At 33.9% G+C, this 20,039-nt stretch overlaps 1 protein-coding gene across 1 annotated transcript in view; it reads right to left on the minus strand.

Annotated features, from left to right (window-relative positions):
• Positions 1–977: 977 nt before the first annotated feature.
• The window catches only part of Pdhx (pyruvate dehydrogenase complex component X), a 69,156-nt gene continuing 50,094 nt past the window's right edge, over positions 978–20,039 (minus strand). Inside the window, exons 8-11 of the mRNA XM_047518098.1 lie at positions 14,400–14,458; positions 10,790–10,948; positions 4,429–4,493; positions 978–2,042 (exon numbers count right to left, since the gene is read on the minus strand). Coding sequence (XP_047374054.1) covers positions 1,784–2,042; positions 4,429–4,493; positions 10,790–10,948; positions 14,400–14,458 — 542 coding nt within the window. The 3' untranslated portion in view covers positions 978–1,783. The remainder of the gene's footprint in view (positions 2,043–4,428; positions 4,494–10,789; positions 10,949–14,399; positions 14,459–20,039) is intronic.

Here is a 20,039-nt window from a genome sequence, read left to right on the forward strand (position 1 = left end):
ACTGTTTATGGACATTAGTCCATGGAAACGAGAACTCCAAGGCAAGGTTTATGTATGCTCCAATGTTCAAAACAACCAGCGGGGGGACCCTCCAAATAATTTCAACAAAAACGGCCCTCGGGGCCAGGTGCAGCGGTACAACAACTCAGGAGGCTAAGACAAGAAGATTGCAAGGTCAAGGTTGGCCTCAGCAACTTGACAAGACCTTGTCTCAAAATAAAAACCAAACAAACAAAAACACAAAAAGAGATGGGGATGTGGCTCAATGGTAAAGCACCCCTAAGTTAAATTCCCAGTACCAACAAAAAAAATGAACTAAACCAAACAACAACAACAAAAACTGAACTTGAAATAATGTAATTTATAAAAGTTATTTTGAAAATTGCATTTGATTACAAATTTCAGAATGTTAATTATGACTTAAAGCCTATTGTTAAAAAATGGCTATTAAAAATGAGTGAATTAAGCATCTTCTTAGCAATTGATACATTGAGGCAGTAATTATTTTAGAAGGCTCTTTTGTTAGGGTTTATAGCTCATCATGTCATACCTAATACAACTTGTATCATGCAGTCTTTCTTCTGGTGATTTATGTCAGCCAATACTAGTGGGAACCTTTATGTGACTGGTGAATTAAATTACCATTCGTTACTATCCAATTTAAATACAGTTATTTCACCGGTATAGCAGAGTTGCCAAATCAGAGAAGCTCTTCTAACATTTGTAAGTCATCTGTTTTGCTTCTTGAGTCTTCTGTTCTACTCCTTCCAAAGTTTTACATTCCTTATCAGTTACTTTCTAATATTATATTATTTAAATTCCTTCTTTCCTCCTGTAGAAAGTCCTTTTTAAGATGTGCTAGAGAACTTACTAATCTACTTCCAGGTTTTACTTAAACTTCTATGTCCTAACGTTCAGAGTAAAATAGAAATTTTTAAATTCTCATATTTTATTGCACAATACAAACTTGATTAAAATGCACTAAGAAACAACATTTATGTTTAAATCAACACTAACTTAAAGTGTTTGGTAGGAGATAACAATTTATTCAAATATATCTCAACTCAGGATGAAGGTGAGCACTTACTTATGAAGGTTTAAATGAAGAAAAGTTTTTCATTGAACCAAACAACTTTTTTAGTTTCTCTTTTTTCATTTTTCTTTTATCTTCTCAAAAGTTCACAGTGTTACAGAAGTGAAAATAAAACGGATAGAAACATATATGGCTAAAACATATATGGCTTTATATACATAAAAAATTTAATGTTGCCACAACCCCTGATACAGTGTGATCCTCATTTATTTACTACTATCCAGAATAAACTTCTGTACATATTAAATTGTTCAAGTATATCTACAGCAGTGTTTGTAAAAAAGAGGTCCCACTGCTAATTCTCTTTGAAATCTCTTTGAAGACTACTTCTAACTTCAACACAGTTAAGGTAGACCGTTATATTTGAATTTACAACATACTATACATTCTAAAATATCCCAAAATGTTCAAATGCGCCAAACGTAAAATCTGATTTTTTACCTAGTTTAATATCCCTTCCGTACAGCACCAGAGGTTAAAAATGGATCTGGCTAAGCAAATATTCTCTTTCCTTTATTTGTTACAGTTTATCTTCACTTATTTCTATAATAATAAACCCAAATTGAAAATGAAGACAACTTGAGTCAAATGCTTTCCCCTTAAATAAATAAATGTTTCCTTTCCTTCATACTTAAATAATTAATTGTTTACTTGGTAACAGCTACTCAATTAGCCTCTTGACTTAGAGGACTAGGCAAGTCGGATAGGATTCTCTAGGTTTGCTTTAAAACTTTCAAGGAACTTGGTAGCCAGTTCGTCATCGACCACTCGACTGTCACTTGACATTGTGACCGTTATGAGCTGGTGCTGCTGCAGTCTGGCATTCCCCTCTTCATCCTCAGTGAGCTTGAGTACAGGTCGGAATCTCCCAACAGCCAGAATGCAGGCCTGTGGAGGGTTGATCACTGCAGTGAATTCATCGATGCCGAACATCCCCAGGTTGGAAATACTAGAGAGGGAAAAAGCAGCAGAAGGTGGTGTGTCCGCGGTCAAAGTATGTTCTCCCTGAAGCATATCTTTTTACTTTACTAAAAAACAGTACTGTGCTACTGAACCTTCTACCAAGCTACTCAAAGACTAAAGAATATATATAAGCACACACATAAACATTATATCTATTATCAAACATTCAATGTTGGACTGGAGGTCCTAGGCAGTGAACTATGGAAAGAAAGAGGAAGAAAAGGAGTAAGTACTATAAAAAAGAGTAAGAATTGCTTTTATTCAGTTGATTATGTACATGGAAAATTGAAGGCTCTATAGATAAATTATTAATAAGTGAATTTAAGTCACTAGATAAAAAGTCATATAATTATAAACAAGTTACTGCGATTAGACAAATAAATTGAAAAACAGTACCATTTATAATGGTATTGAATACCAAACACCAAGAAATAAATGTAATGAAAAAAAATACATGCGACCTCTACAAAGAAAATTATAAAACATAACTGAAAGAAATCAGAGTTCAACAGGACTCAATACTTGGATGATAATTTTCCTCAAATCAGTCAAAAGAGTTAATGCAATCAAAATACCAGAGGGTGCAGAGTGTGTATGTGTGTGTGTGTGTGTGTGTTGTGTGTATGTATAAAATATATCAAGTTGATTTTAAAATTTATTTGGAATATAAAAAGCTAGAAAAGATAATCTTTGAAAAAAAAATGGAAGATTTTCCTTAATATATATCAAAGTTATTATAGCTTAGTTATAACTGAGCAAGAGATAGAAAACAGGACAATGGAGAAGAAGATAGAACATAGAAAACAGAAACATATTAATACATACATGGTCACCTTCCCAATTCTATGGAGGAGAAACTATTTCAATAAATGATGCTGGGTTCAATTAATATCCATATGGAGGGAAAAAGAAAACCCTGATTTCTTCATTACCATGTAAAAAATTCCAATTTCAGATGAACTATGATCTACATGTGAAAAGTAAAGATAGAATGCTTCATAATGACAACTTAGAAGAATTAATTTCATGACTATTGGTCAGGCAAAAAATTCCCAACAAAACAAATAATGCCAAGTACCAAAAAAAAAAAAAAAAAAAAAGAAAGAATCGCTGATAAATAGAAATCATTAAAATTCAGAACTTCTGTTCATTAAAAAAAAAAAAAAAAAAAATCACCAAGAAAGACAAAAGGCAAGTCACAATGGGAAAAGGCACTTGAATTAGTACCTCTACACAAAGGCCTGTGAATCTGGAAATAACAATAACTCCTACAAATAATTTTTAAATCTGGATGCAAGACTTCAACAGGTACTTTATCTGATGAGTTACCAAATACCCAAATGGCTGAGAAATGCAAAAGTACTCAACATTATTAACTGAAATTTCCCTGACCAAAAAGAGCACCACTACACCCTCCAAGAATCGTTAAAATTTATAAGCTAACATTAAAATGTTGGCAAGAACATAAAGCACTGGGAATTCTCATGTACTACTGAAGGAAGTGTAAATCTGTATAGCCATTTTGGAAAATTATTTGGCAGTATCTATTAAAGCTTTTAATTCAAGAATTCTACCTTTAGGTCTATACTGTCTCTATAAAGCAAAAATGTCATATATTCACCATAATACACTAGGAAGAACATCTACAGTATCATTATTTCCAATGTACCAATCTGGAAATGACAAAATACCCATCAAGAGTAAAATGGATACTTGGCACTTTCATACAACAGAAGGTTATATTCTACAAAACTGAATAAATGGCTGCTTCACATGACAATTTGGTGAATTAGACATTAGTGATGAGTGAAAAAAAATCAGGCAATAAAGAATATACAGTCTGTACATAAAGATCAAAATAAGTACAGTGGTTACCTTTGAGAGGGGTGATGATTAGGAAGAATAAAAGGAAGCCTCTAGGATATTAGTGATGTTCTCTACCTTTCTTTGGGTCATTACTCAAGTTTCTTCACTTTGTAAAATACTCAAGGTATGCTCAGTGTACTTTACTGTATGTGACACTTAAAAATATAGTTGGTAATAACAAAAATAGAGATCATAAGTAGAAAGAAAACTTCTGAAGTTTATAAATCAATCATATTCATAAATTCATTTAAAATAAAAGTTTAAGAACCTGAATGTCATTTTGTGCTGGTAATGCTTCCTTCAACACTAATGGGTTCCTATAACTTTAACAGGAAAGCATAACTAGTCTAAAAAATATTTTTATATATTCTGTTATCTAAATAAATTATGTGATATTTTGCTTAAATTAAAAAAAATGTTTCATATAAATAAAACAGGTTGGCATGGACTTCATAAGTTATATCTATTTCTTTGATGCTACTGATAATTAAGAATTTAAATCTTACCTAAAAGATCCTCCTTGGTATTCTTCAGGTAACAATTTTCCATCTCTTGCTTTCTTTGATAATGCCTGAGAAAAATACAAATGAAGCATGACAACAAAAAATGTTATACATTTAATCATGTCACTTGTAATATTTGTACAGGCTACATTCTGACCTGATATGTCTGAACTTAACTTTTTAAGATGTTAGATATATAATTTTCTCTAATACAATTTTAAGAACAAACAAGTTACAGATAACCCAACAAGCTGAAGTCCAGCAAGTTCTTAAAATTTTTACAAATGTTGGACTAACCCTGTGCATTAATAATATGCATAATGTTTCAGTATCTTCTATATATCCAAAGCAATTTTCTATTTTGCCTATAACTCTTTTTCTTATAAGACAAAAATTCTAAAAAACACATCTGGCAAAATTTACTTAATCATTTTCCCAGTGTTATAATTTGGTTCATTGGTTTCTTCTGAACTATTCCAGATAAATTTTCAGAAGTGGAATTACAGTGCCTGGAGAACGTCATTTTTAGTTCTGGACACCACACTGAAACACTGCCTAAATGAACCAATCCAGTTTATACTGCCACAAGGAATATAAAAACATCCTAGTTTCACATTGCTCTTTTTATACTGATTTCTAAAAACTGAGAAGGAAATGCCAGATGACATTGGCATTTAGAAACTAGTTAAAATTTTCTCTCACTTGCACTTTAAATTAACAACAGTTCTGTTAATCTTTATTTCTCAATGCTTCAAAAGCAAGGAACAGAGGTTGAGTCATCATACATGAAAATTAGTAATTTATTTATGAGGGAAAGGGTAGAAAAAAAGTAAAGTCAGTCATTTGGTAGATGAAATAAATTTGGGGCTTATGTAATACTTTGTATTTATGTAATACATAGCCAACAAAGACACTATTACAATCATAGTTGAGAACTATTTAATTCTAAGTCACAGACAACTTAAGTACAAAAGTGATCAACACACTATTGTAACTTATTGCCAACTGAAACAATTATAAATGTATACTATTTGGATATAGCTACTTATAAAACTATATGAATTTAAAGTGAAAATGAAGATAAGCTTTGACTTGTATAATCTTTGGAATATCAGAAACAGTACAATTTACAAATGCATTATTTTTTTGCCTTTAAGCAATATAGTAATGCACATGATTTGAACAAACACGTACCACATGAACTTTGAAAGACATTGTTTTTTAAAGGTAGATGATCTCAAACAGATCCTAATGAATTACCAGGATGGAACAAATATATAAATAAATTTCATCATACGAAATAGATTCAAATAAACATGTTATATCTTTAAAAAAATCTCTGTAGACAATCTACCAGCAGGATATGTTTGTCAATGAACTCTAATGAGAAACTAGAATACATATAAGGTCTGATGAGAACTGCTGATTCTGAAAATTTGCAATTCTAACTGGGATCTCCTGGCAATGCGAAGTTAAAACCAAAGTGCATGTTACCTGAACAGGCCTAACAAATGTTTCTAGATATTTCATAAGCTTTGCTGATTCATTCAGAAAAATTCATTGGGTCCTTATGAGGTAAACTTTGTCTCTGCCTTTAAAAACTCTTACAATTAATGAAGAATTAAAGCATAGCATGGGATCTAGGGCTTATTACTATTTTACTCAGGGAATTACACAGTTGAACTTGGTTGGCACCTACACTGACATCTTTACAATTAATTACTGATGGTTAAAAAGTGAATATTTAGCACAGGTGTCTTTAATGAGGCGTCTACAGCTCTACAAACTCTTCAAAAATTATCGATAAAAATTTTTATTGAAAAAAAAATTTAAAAATAAGTTCACTGAGAAACTACTATTCCAAGCTATCTACATACAGACATACATGAAATGCCTCAAAAAATGGTAAAGAAAAAAAAATAGAATCTGTCTAGAATTGGATAGATGGCAATGAACAAGACAGTTAACAAGACAGTAGGGCACACAGAAAGGTCAGAAAATAAATAAACAAGACAATTTCAAAGACTAATAAGCTAACGGAATCATGGGATAATGTTAAGGGCTACTAAAGTATGGAAGCTATAGCAAGACTTATAAAGTGGCATCTGAACTGATGAAAAGTAGTCAGTCAAATGATAATAAGGAAAAATGCGTACGGGAGGTCTGTGTCACTAACAAGAGTCCAGAGCTCCACCTGTCCATGATCCCACAGTCCCCTCAAAAAGTTTGCTCCTGCCCTGTCAGGTAGAGCATGCTTTGTTCTCTTCATTGCAGGTTTTCTTGTCCACTGCCTGCTGCAAAGGCCACAGCCTCACATTCCTGCTGAGTCTTCACTGCTTCTTTGGGAGACTATTCTCTGAACTCAGGTCTCTCCTTTCTTATCTCTTTTGGCCCCAGTCATGTATCCCAAATTCTGAATCACAAGACCGGTAGTCTTGTGAGAGAATACCAAAAGCTGTAGTCCTTTGTGTTTGTGCACTGAGTCAGCAATTACAGTGCATTTGGTCTACAACTGTCTGATTCTTCAGACAGTCTTGACTTGTTTATTTCCAGAAGTCTGGGAACTATTTATCAAATACTTTCTTGAGAGGAAATACTACTGATTCTGGAAGGATAATGATCCGACTATGACAGACAAACACGGCTGTGTAATTACTAAATAAGAAATAACAAAGCTGCTGGGGAGCACAGGCTCTAGCCTGTCACCCAATCTACGGGGTCCAACTACCTGCTCTATCTTTCAATAGATAAGATCGTGGACACATCACTTCACTTTTTTTCCTTATCAGTAACTTCACTGACTTGATAAATTATCATTATGTTCTTGGTAGAGTGGTTTTAAAGATGACTGAAAAGAGTTTATATATAAAAGGCTACAAGAAAGTTGACACAGTAATGCCAACTGCCATTATTATAATTATTCACTGTACAAATAAATACCTTTAGGATTCTTTAAGCAAGATTACTAATACTATATTAATATTGAATTAGGCATATTGTTCTATCTGGTCTGAAGCAGACTTTATTTGTAGAATTAAAACCATTCTGAATTTTGTCTGTTCAAATACATAAATATTACATTTTTTAACAAACCACAGTATGAAGCTTGATGTAGAAATGGTGACATGATTCCAACCATGTAAAAATGACACTCTAAAAGTGAGCCTTTATTGTCTGTTTTGGAGAGTAGGGTCAAAATATAAGAACACCTGAAGCATAAGGCAGTGCATTTATTACCAAAAGAAAAAATACAGCTATACTTGGATACCTAGGCAGATGCTGTTTTCTGCATAGCAGGACAGATTCCAATATAATTTTGCTTGATTTGGACTAAATCAAAATCTTTATTGGATATGAAGGACACACACACACACACACACACACACACACACACACGCACATTCTCTATCTCTCTCAAGGTTTCTAATATATACTCAATTCATACATAAAAACAGACACAAGCATACATCTAAACAGACAGACAGACAGACACACACATATTAATAAACATGCTCTTGGTTTCTAATGCTGGATAAATGTTTTTTAATGCTTCCTAATTCACGGAAGCTAAATGAACATTATCTTTGTGAAAAATATATAAAACACAGTTTTGAAGCCACAGTTTAAAAAGTAAGACAAACAATACCACCCAAGGTTTTTTCTTTTTTAAATCATGTTTATGTCTTCTAAACCATTTCAGCAAGAAGCTAATTTTGGAAAAAAATCAGAGGTTTCTCTCTCTCTCTCTCTTACATGTACTCGTGTACACATGCCTCTGTACACTAAAGAACTATGCCGATATACCAAGCAAGGAGCCCGTTTCTCATGAAAAGTTTTAGGGTGGTTCCAAGCTTTTTTACTCCTGAATGCAACCAATGATGCTTATATCCATAAAGGTCGTTCTGCTTTGTACCACATGATCCACAGGCCTGGCATGAGACACGACCAGCAGGAGTGGTCCATAGAAGATTGTACGTGGTGGACCAACAGAATCCGATTATTTGGTAACCAGGAACGGGAGAAAGAAAAGGTGGCAACAAAGAAGTGGAGAGTTAGGAAAGTAAATAAATTAAAATGAAAGTAAATAGTAAGGAGGAGGAGAGAGGTAGTTTGGCATAGAAGTGATTATGAGATCTAGGATCAAACTGCCTGGGTTTAAATAAATCCTCACTTCTACTACTACATCAACCTGGGCTAACAGGATTATATGAAATACTTAGCCCAGTGCCTGGCGCATCAGAGGATCAAGGGTGGAATGTTGATCACAGACAGGAGAGTGGGAAAGAAGCAGGTAGAATGGAAAGCACAGAGGAGCACCAAAGCTTAGCAAGCCCTAGAGGTGCCAAGTGCCAGGGAGTGCTCAAGGACTACCAGGGGCCATCACCTTCCAAAGGTTCTGACTGCCTTCCCACTGCTGGCAGGCCCAGCTGAGGTCTGCTCTAGTGCCTCACTATCTCTAAAACGTGGCTGTTGCAGGACTCAAGGAAAGAGAATGCTACCGTAACTGTTTTATGTATTACTGTAGTAAAACTGCTGAATTGTCAGGAATCAAAGAAACTATACCCTAATGGTTAATTTTTAAAATTTAATGAATATAAAAAATAAAACTCTAGGTCTACTGTTAAGGTTGGTAACTAACGTTTAAATAGTACCTTATACTTCACATGTAATCTCAACACTTAATCTCACTTGGACTTCACAACAACACTGAAATGCATGTGTTCTCAGTGCTGCTAAAAACCTTTGATGAATAAAAGGCATGTATAATAGACCTTGTGTCTGCTGATTCACTTTTCCACAGCTTCAGTTAGTTACCCATGCTCTACCTCAGTCTACAACCATTAAATGGAAAATTTCAGGCATAAACAATAAGTTTTAAATTGCCTGCTGTTCTGAGTAGCAGGATAAAATCTTGAACCAACCAACCTGCCCAGGACATGAATCATCCCATTGTCCAGTGTATCCACACTAAATACAGCTGCCTGCCCACCAGTCACTCAGCCTGTCTTGGTACTAAATCAACTGTGCTAGTATCACAGTGCTTATATTCAAATAATTCTTATTTTACTGAAAAATGGTGGCCTGAGGGGGCAAGAATAATGATACTGGCAATTTTATTATAATATACTATTATAATTATTCTACTTCATTATTAGTTGTTATCTCTTACTGTGCCTAATTTATAAATTAAACTTTATCATGGGTATATAGGTAAAGGAAAAAAAACCCAGCATATTTAGGGTTGTTTCAGGCATCCACTGGGGATTTTGGAATGCATCCCCAGTGGATGAGGGCAGATTACTGTATGATGTCTCAGTAAATCAATGACTTTTGACTTGGATAAATTAGTGTCATCCTTCAATTAAGAAAAAGTTGTATTTTTCATCTATGCGAATATACTCTGCAAATCTTCCAAGGAGGAAAAAACACCTTAAAATGTCAACTACACTAAGTTCATTTTTAATTACATCTGAGTCTAAAATTCAAGTGAGCTCAACATTTAGGGGTATGCATTTAAAACCAAACTAACTTCCATTCACTTATTTTGGGTAAATAGTCCTACACATTTATACTAACAGTACACCAAGTAAGTCTTATCTTCTGTCTTTTATTCACCTTATAACTTGTTTCACCACTAAACATACAATAGGTCCTTGGTAGATGGAAAAATAAAATACATCACTTACTCAAATGAACCTGAAGATTTCAATATAAACACTTCAAAGTCCTGTGATACTTCTGCCAAGAAATACCCTTGCAAATTACTGAGGCTGTAAAGGCTGACCAACTGCCTGTATTTCTGCTTATTCAACAAGTTTTTTTTAGTGAAATCAGATTCCTCCATATTGAAGCTAAAAAAGAAAACTGCTTTTCAAGATATAGAAAAAATAAAGTACCTTGCCTCTGGAATGCTAATTACTTTTAGAAGTCTCAATTTTAAAGAGGAAATGAATAAAATAAACTTGATGAATGGAATGTTGTTATCACTGAAGTCTGGTTATGACGACTTTCATAGAAACGTGGTTTCAGCTTTATTTCAAATTTAAATAATCTAATGCTATCTTAAACAGCATCTTTAGGACTGAATTCTGGACTCTGTGAAATAAAACTTGTATCTGGAACTTAAATGAAGTCGCCTTCTAACTTATCTATATTTTATTTCTGAATTTTTGAATATTAAGTTTTCTTAAATTGGGTCATATCTGAATAAAAACGTAAACGTTTCTAATAGGCAGATGAGAATCACTTGAAATATCTCCTCCCCCAAAATCTAGTGTAACCAGAATGTCAGGACTTTATTGGAAAGTAATTACTTGAAAGGGCAGTCTAACAATTTGAAAGCACAGTATTTGTTAAGACATACCTTTACAGAGTCAGCAATTTCCTGTATACCTTTAGCAGCAGCATTTTTTATGATTGGTGTAATTAAACCTTTATCTGTTGCCACGGCCACTGAAATGTCAATAGAGGGCAGTTGCTTCGGGCCCTCTCCATCCCAGCTTACATTCACTCCTGGCATTTGCTGAAAATAGAAAAAAACGTGTTATTAAAGAAGTGGCTTTTCTAGTTACAGAAAAATAATTAACATTTAATGTATTTTCCAAAGTGAATATAATTGAACAGAAGAAAATAAATAATAATTTGGTTTGAATCTCTATATTGTTTATGTTTGAGAAAAATAATTAACATAATCTAATGCTGTCTTTAACAGCATCTTTAGGACTGAATTCTGGACTCTGAAATAAAACTTGTATCTGGAAGTTAAATGAAGTTGTCTTCTAATTTATCTATATTTTATTTCTGAATTTTTGATTATTAAGTTTTCTTAAATTGGGTCATATCTGAATAAAAACTTAAACGTTTATAATAGGCAGATGAGAAGCAAGCACAAGGAAATTCTGATGGTGTACATGTTTTGATCTTTTTACAGCATGGTTAAAAAAGGGTTTCCTTTGTTAAAAATAATTGCCAGAAGGCAGCTGATGTTCATTATGCTTCCTGCCACATGATAAGCAATATGACCTTGAGGAGGAGAAGGGAGCAGAAAGGGTTGGTGATATTCAACCTCATTCCTTTGCCATAAAGGAAGCCTGACTTTTTAGCACAGTTCTGGAATATATATTAGCAAACCCTCAATAAATGACTATCCTATTTAAAAAGAATTCCCAAATTTCATAAGCTATACACTACATATGAGTATACATTTAACATATAAGCAACTATATTGAAAGATGGCGGGGGGGGATAACAGATGGGATGACTAAATGCATGGAAACAGTGCACTGATAATGATAACGAATATCACAAGATAAGATGGTGATGAAAACAGGCGTCAAAAGGTAATTTCTCATCCCCCAAATTCTTTGCTTTCTACAGAATAAGATCCAAACTGTTCATTATGCCATTTAAGCATGGCAGTCCACAATCCGGAGTTGCTCTACTGAAGTCATTTTACTTGCAATCACCCCTAAGTCTCCATCTTAGTCCAACTTCCCACTGCCATGCTAGGCTTGTACACACTTCAGGATTACATTCACATCATTTCTTGACTGTTCTTTCCATTTCTCCATCTTTCAAGGCTCACATAATTTATTCATTCAACAATGAGACAATGTCAAAAGAATAAAATATGAAGTTCCAACCCCCTATAAGATTTTTAAATTCTTCAGACAACCCTAAAGTAAAACCAAAACCCAACCAAAATCAAAAATCCCTCCCAAATGAAGACTATTTGGCAACAAATTCAATTAGAAAACTATGTAATAAAAAACCGTGGAACATGGTCTAAGTTGCAGTCAAAGGAAAATTTATTATGTTAAGCCTTGTTAATAAAAATAGAATTAAAATGAATTACACAGTTTTCTAACCAAAATGAGGTTAAAGAAATAAAGGAAGAAATACAAAATAAACTGAGAATACAAACATGCAATTATAGATTCAAGACAGTTTCAAATAGTTTCAGACAATGAGGACATTTAAAAGATTATAAGAAATAAATTTAAATGATGCTAAGTTAATAAGTTTGGGAATACAGCTGAAGAAGGTGATTTTTCTGGGGAAATAAAAACTTTCATAATTGGTTTAAGAGAAAGTTAAAAATTAAAGAGATCAATAACTATGGGGGGGAAAATTGAAAAATAGTCAAATGCCCTCCTCAAAATAGAACTAGGTTCAAAATTTCACTGGTGAGTTCTACAAAACTTTAAGAAATAAAAATCCTTATTAAAATGAGCACAGAGAAAACAAAGAAAAAAAACCTGACATGACTAGTACAAAATTTAAATTACAATTACTTATGGTTTCTGATATATGAGAAACATTAACAAATAGCTAATGACCACTAGAGAGTCACTTAAGGAGTATGAAATTGAATCATGATTAGAAAATCATTACTATAATTCAAATATTTGGTTAAGAGAAAAGCCATATGAACATTAAGAAAAATGTTAAAAAGGTTTGCCTTCAAAGTTATCCATGATTGTATTTTTTGAGAAATAAAAATGAATTCATTTTAAGTGCACTACAAATACATTACTAAACAAGCAGCAATTTAGAAAACAGTCTCATTACAGAGAGAAGGCAGGATGGAAAATGGCATTGAGTGGGAAGGCAGGAAGCTGGGTTCTAGATGATACCTCCAGTCAGCCACCTCCACTTCACCTGCCTTTCTGCTACCCACGCTGCAACATCTATTAGGCTCCTTGAACTTAACACATCCAGAACCAAACTAGAGATTCCCTACCTCAAACTTGCTTCTCTCCCAGTTTTCCCAATCTTAGTAGATGGATTAAGTCTACCTCCCACTGCTTGAAAAGAATTCCTTATTCTTTCTTTCTCTCATGTCCCATATTAAACCCTTTGGTCAGTCCCACTGGCTCTACTTCTGAGATGTAACCAGCTCCACTGCTACTCATAGTCCTTTGTGCCACGGTCATTTTCTACTAGGAAGGCTCCCTGGCCTCTCCACTGACTAAAGTCACATGTGAACAGAGCAGTCTCTCTCTCTCTTTCTTTTTTTAAAGTAAGTCTGATTACATTCATTATTTGCTTAAAAGTTTCCAAAGGCATCCTTCTCATTCATAATAAAATCACTAGTCTTCACCATGGCTGGCAAAGCCTCCTTTGGTTTCCCTTTAACTCCTCCCTCTATTTTTTTTCTTCTTACAAAACAAAAAAACAACTCTCCACCCTGTCCACTCTTGACACACACCCTCAGGGCTGTGACTCTGGATAACAGGATACACTCCTCAGAGCCACTGGTCTGGAGTGCTCCTCCATCACAGATCTATTTGGCTCACTCCCCCTCTTTTGTTGATCCCTGTCTGTTATCACCTTGCCAGAGAGGACTCCCTTAACTCTTGAAAAACAGCACCTAGTATTCTGGCTCCTTATCCCACTTTTTATCCTTATCATTTTCACCATCTGCCATGTTTATTGTTCCCCCTTCTAGAATATAATACCCACGAGAGCAGAAGCTACATGGGCTTTTGTTCACTACTATATCTCTATTGCTTAGAATGTATTCAGCACAAGATAGTGTGGTTTAATTAGTATTTGTTTTGGTACCAGGGATAACCTAGGGGCCCTTAACCACTGAGCCACATCCCCAGCCCTTTTAACTTATTTTGAGACAGAGTATCACTAAGTTGCTCAGGGTCTCACTAAGTTGCTCAGGGTCTCAATAAGTTGCTGAGGTTGGCCTTGAACTTTATTACAGGCATGCACCACCACACCCGGTTCTTCAATTAGTATTTGTTGAATAAATGGTCTTTAAACTGTTAATATTAGTTTGGGAGCCCCTTTGATTTTCAATTTCTTCATTTGGAAAAGAGTGAGATTAAGTGATAGGATATTCTAGCAATAAAATAGTAAAATTTGTGTAACTTAAAAATGAGTTTTATTCTTTTTTTATAAAAATCCCAAGACATGAGACTATTTTACAAGCCAAAATTATTTTGAGACTGGTCACTTACTTTAAGAGTAATGGCTGCTGCCTTGATGATAAAATCATTTACTGACACTTTAATGTCATCTGAAAGAAAAGTAAACATATTAAAATTAGTATTCACAATAAAACTTTTAACATTGACCTTTACAATGTCAAACTTGTAAATTATGGACTGCTCTGACAAACAATAATGAAAAATATCACAGATTTTTGTTTTCTGGCTTAGTTAATAAGTTCCCCTGATGAGAAAAATTTGTGTTTATATGGTTCCTAGATAAATAATAAATGTAAAGTTCACTTCTAGGGATTGAGAGTGTATCTTAGTGACAGATCATATATGCTTAGCACGCTCGAAGCCTTTGATTTGATTCCCAGCACTGCCCGCTCCCCACATATCACTTCTGAGTCTTAATTACAATTTTTTGCAAGCACTCAGATATTCTACATGAGACATTAAAGACTATATTACAACTATAATTAGAAAGGAACCAACTCCCATGTCTCTAAAAAGACAAAAGGTCTCTTTGTGTTGTGTGTAACAGGAAGTTTTCAAGATTATTCTTTTTTTCCTCATTCTCTTCAAATGTCCTTATTCTGTGCTTGCTTTATAATATATTGACTATAGTAGAAGAGTGGTATAGGTAAGTACTTTAGATAAACAATTATATGTATTTATAGGGTGTGTTCAAAAATTTCTTCTTACTAATGGGTGTAAAAAGAATTTAAGATGACCACTACATTAAACAAGAGCTGACTTTAAACTCAACATGACAGGATCCAACAAATGCCAAAGATGAAGCAATGCTGGTGTCAGTCCTAGTGCAATGAATAAAATGAGGTTCTCTGTCTAGATTTATGGTGAATCCATTTGAATTTATTTCCTCCCAGTATAAATAATGATTTTATGATAAAGCTGGGTTGGGGCGGGGGGTCCCGTCCCTTTCTACAGAACTGATCACAGCTAAAGCATTTGCTTTATACCTCAGCTTTTGCAATGGTATGAAGGTGTTGGAAAACATAAACCACAAGTGATTCTTTCTTACAAGAGATTCTTGAAAAAGATCTAGACAATGGTATGTGGCAAGAAATACATATCCTGTTACCACAGTATCATGGAATTTTACACGAACAATTGCTCTCTCCAGAAGTATGCTGGAGATTTTAGAAACAGATTAACTGCCAGAAACTGGATACTGATAAACGGTCATAGTAAATGTTGGCTCCACGATAACACAGCTCTTCTAATTCTAATATCCAGAAACACATGAACATTCTGGATTATTTGTTTAAAACCCCTTTATGAGTAGCGACGTAAATAGATTTTCAGTGTTCAGAGACTTTTTATAACAACACAAAAGATTTGGTCTGAAAAAACTCAATCGTGTCCCTCAGTCTCTTGCTTATTTTACCTACTATCTTAAGTGAAAACCCACAGCCACCTCCCTGCTGATGACTCCCAAGTCTACTGCCTAAGCCCACAGTGCTCACCTAGAATTCTGTCCTCACCATAATCCAGTACTTGGAAGCACCCTTGAGTTGATCATTTTCTTCTCTTTAAAACACCTTCACTTATTGCTTCCTATGTCACCACACTCTCCTGGGTTTCTTCCACTCTCTATCTACTCACTTAGTCCCTCCCTTTCAATGTTGGTATCACCCAAAAAGGAATTTTGGTTTCATAATTTTCATACCATTTATATAATGCTGACCCCTCCAAATTCTGTCTATCTTCACCTGTTTGGATCTTCAGATTTGCATATCTTAACTTTTTATGTGATATTTCTACCTACACAATTAACAGGCATCTCAATTCTAGCATGTACAAAGGAGATTTCTTCCCAAGTTCCTCTATTTGTAACTTGGTTTTATTATGGAGATTTCAAACACTGATGACACTTATTGAGTAGGAAATAGTTTGTTATGATGTACTAACAATGAAAACCAAATGTTTCCATTTGTATATTGTTTAGTTACAAAAGTAAAACATGGAACAAGCTTGTGGATATTATATAAGAACAAGGAATGAAGATAATGTGGGTTCTCTGAAGACTCATGAGAAAATCCCTAATTGTCAGGGCATACCAAATTATGTAAAGATAATAAGCTAACCCATATCTCCATTGAAATATTACTGTTTCCTGTCACACAAGAGGAAGGAAAATTATTTATGACTAAGCAAGTATAATTTGAGATATAGAAGGGCTGCTTCCATAGTTAATTTCTTCTTCAAAAGATATCCCTTTCTCTGGAATGGCCTTCCATTTGGTTCCTTGAACTTTAAATAGTTGTCAGGTTATCTTCATAGGAAATGCTGAAAGTCAGTATACAAACTGACTTATCACTCTGGCTTTCATTCAGGACGTAGATAGCTGCAAGAAAGTCATTTCCACCCTAACAGGGTGGGGAAGAAAAGCAGGAAAAATTATAAAATCCTAACTTTTCTTGAGTCCCTTAGGGAGCTGAGGTTATAAAGCAAACAGATGAATTGAATGCCTAAGGGAGATAATCTTCTCTGAGGAGATCAACACAGAAATGATTACCCACTGTCAGGGCATGGGAGTGTATAGGACAGAGTATGTCACCATGTGCATGAACAGACGGGGAGTATCAGCAGAGATGGAAACCATGAAACACATTCGAGTGGAAATCCAAGGAGAAAACATATGCTATCAAATATAAATAACACTTTTTGTCAAGTTTTACAGACTAAACATAGCAGAGAAGAGAATCTGAATTTCAAGTTCCATAAATAAAAGTTATCCAAACTGAAACACATGGAAGAAAATAAACAGTGCACCAAAAAGAACAGAGCATCTAATGGCTTCAGACAATCCAGTCTAGCACTATAACTTGACTTTCAAAGAGAAAATGCACAAAGCAGAAGATACAGTTAATAATTCGAGAAATTTTCCAAAATTATAGTTAAAAGACAATAAACTACAAGTCCAAGAAGTCAAGAAAAATCCAAACAAGATAAATATAATATGGGGGGAAATCCTAGGTATTTAATAGTCAAATTGCTAATAGAGAAAATCTTGAAGGCAACAAGAAGGGGAAAAAGCATACACAGGGGAACAAAAATTAAGAATAGCAGAAGACATTTTGCAAGCCAAAGGACAATGGATATAAAAGTTCTGAAACAAAAGACCCTTAACCCAACAGTTTACAGTCAGCAGAATTATCTTTCAAAAATGAAGGTGACACATCCACCATGATATTCTTTTTTAATATAAAAAAATTAGAAGATAACAAGTGTTGGTATGGATGGGAAGAAATGAGAACCCTTGTGCACAATGTTGATGGGAATGCAAAATGGTACAATCAGATTGCTCAGCAATTCTGCTTCTGGGGACGTACCCAAAAAATTTAAAAGTAAGAATACAGAGGTACTGCATTCATGGCAGTACCGCTTACAACAGCAAAAAGGAAGAAACATACCGAGTATCCACTGACAGATGAGTGGATGAACAAAATACGGTCTGTATATACAATGGAATATTAGCCTTAAAAAGGAAGGAAAGTCTGATCCATGCCAGTTAAAAATGGATGAACCTTGAAAACACTGCATTAAGTAAAATGATAAGCTAGTAAAACACCAAGTACTTTATGATTCCACTCATATGAGGTGCTCACAGTAATCAAATTCAGAAAGTAGAATGGTAGTTGTCAGGGGTTGGGAGAAAAGAGTAATGGGGAGTTATTGTTTAATGAAAAATGTCTCAATTTTGCAAAATGAAAGAAATTCTGTGATGGACAGTGATGACGGTTGTATAAGAATATGAATGTTCTTCATACTACTGAAATAACATTTAAGATAATTTAAACATTTAGAATAATTAAACGTTTAAAATGTTTAAAATATTGAGTTATGTATATTTTACCAGAATTAAAAATTTTAAGATGGAAAAAGTGAAAGAGAAAAGTAATTTTGCAAAAAAAAGCTGAGAAAATTTACTGCCAGTCAATCTGAGCTACAAGAAATATTACAGAAAATTTTTTACAAAGAGGATGATAGCGATAGCACTTTAGAGTCATATGAAGGAATGAAGACTGTTGGAAATAGAAAAAGTATGGATATACAAAGAGAGCCCCCCCCATTTTAAACTCTTTAAAAGACAGTTGATTTGCTACGACAAAAATCATTAAACATGTATCCTGGGCTGGCCTACACAAAGAAAAGATGACAATAACAGCACAAAATATGAGAGAGAGAAAATGTAAGGAAATGGTTGTAAGGCTTTTATATTATACATGAATTGGTGTGATAAAAGTTGAATGCAGACTGGGATAAGTTAAAGAATTAGATTGTAAACTCTAAGGGACACATTTCAAAAACAGAAAAAATGGGGGGATAAAATAGAAATAAAATGCAATCATAAAAAGAACTAATCTAAAAGGAGATAAGAGGTGAAAAAAAGGAAGAAGAGATAGGACAACTAAAAGTCAAAGAACAAAATGGTAGATCTAAATCAAACCATTACATCAAATGTGAATGGTCTAAACACCTTAATCATAACAGAGACTGCAAAGTTGCATAAAAAAGCAAGAACCAACCATGCACTGTCTGCAAGAAACCTATTTAAATATAAGCACATAGATTAAAAGTAAAGGGATATTCTACAAAAATACAAATCCAAGTATTCTTGAGTGGCTAATAAAAGTAGAAATCAATGAAATCAAACTCACAGAAACAACTGAGAAGCTTAAAACCAAACGTGGTTCTTTGAAGAGATTAAGAAAACTGATAAACCTCTAGTCTGACAAAGAAAGCAAAAGAAGGCTCAAATTACTAACATCAAAAACTGGCTATCACTTCAGATTACAAAAGGGTTACAAGTATAACAATATGTTATTGTGAACAACTTTATGCCAAGAAATTTGGTAACTGATACAAATGATAAAAATACAATCCCTTAAACGCATATATTATAACAAGCTAAAAAAAAGATCTCTGTATCTGGTTTTAAAAATTGAATTTGTAGTTAAAAAAGAAGATCCCAGGCCTAGACAGCTTCACATGTGAATTCTGCCGAACAATTGAAAAAGAAATAATACAAACCCTACCAAAACTTTTCCAGAAAATAAAGGAGGAGGAAACATTTCCCAACCTATCTATAAAATCTGGTAACCCAGAAAAACAATCTCAAAAAAGAAAACTGCAGGCCAGTATTCTCATAGGCAGATGCTTACAGATTCTCAACAAAATATTAGAAAATGAAATCAAACAATATATGAGAAAATTAATGATTAAATGATTTTATATGTGGAATATCAAGTTCATTTCACATGTGAAGTCCAGTCAATATTAACAAATGGGGAAAAAATTATATCAAAAGATGCACAGAAAACATCTGACAAAATACAACATTTCTGGAAACTGGGAATGGGAATTTCCATAACCTGATAAAAGAGTATCTACAAAAACCACACTTTTAATGTTAAAGACTAAATGTTTCCCCCAAGTCAAGAATTTCTGCTTATATCACTTATATTCATTGTACCAAAAGCCATAGCCAGTGAAATAAGGAAGGAAAACAATAAAAAGGCAAAAAGGTTGTCAAGACAGAACTAAAACCAACATGCTAAAAAAATTCATGTTTCTAGACTGTTTTATTATTAATTGATTTTTGGGAGGAGTATTACATATTTAATAACCTAAAAATAC

This window comes from Sciurus carolinensis, chromosome 11, assembly GCF_902686445.1.
Source record: "Sciurus carolinensis chromosome 11, mSciCar1.2, whole genome shotgun sequence".
NCBI lineage: Eukaryota > Metazoa > Chordata > Mammalia > Rodentia > Sciuridae > Sciurus > Sciurus carolinensis.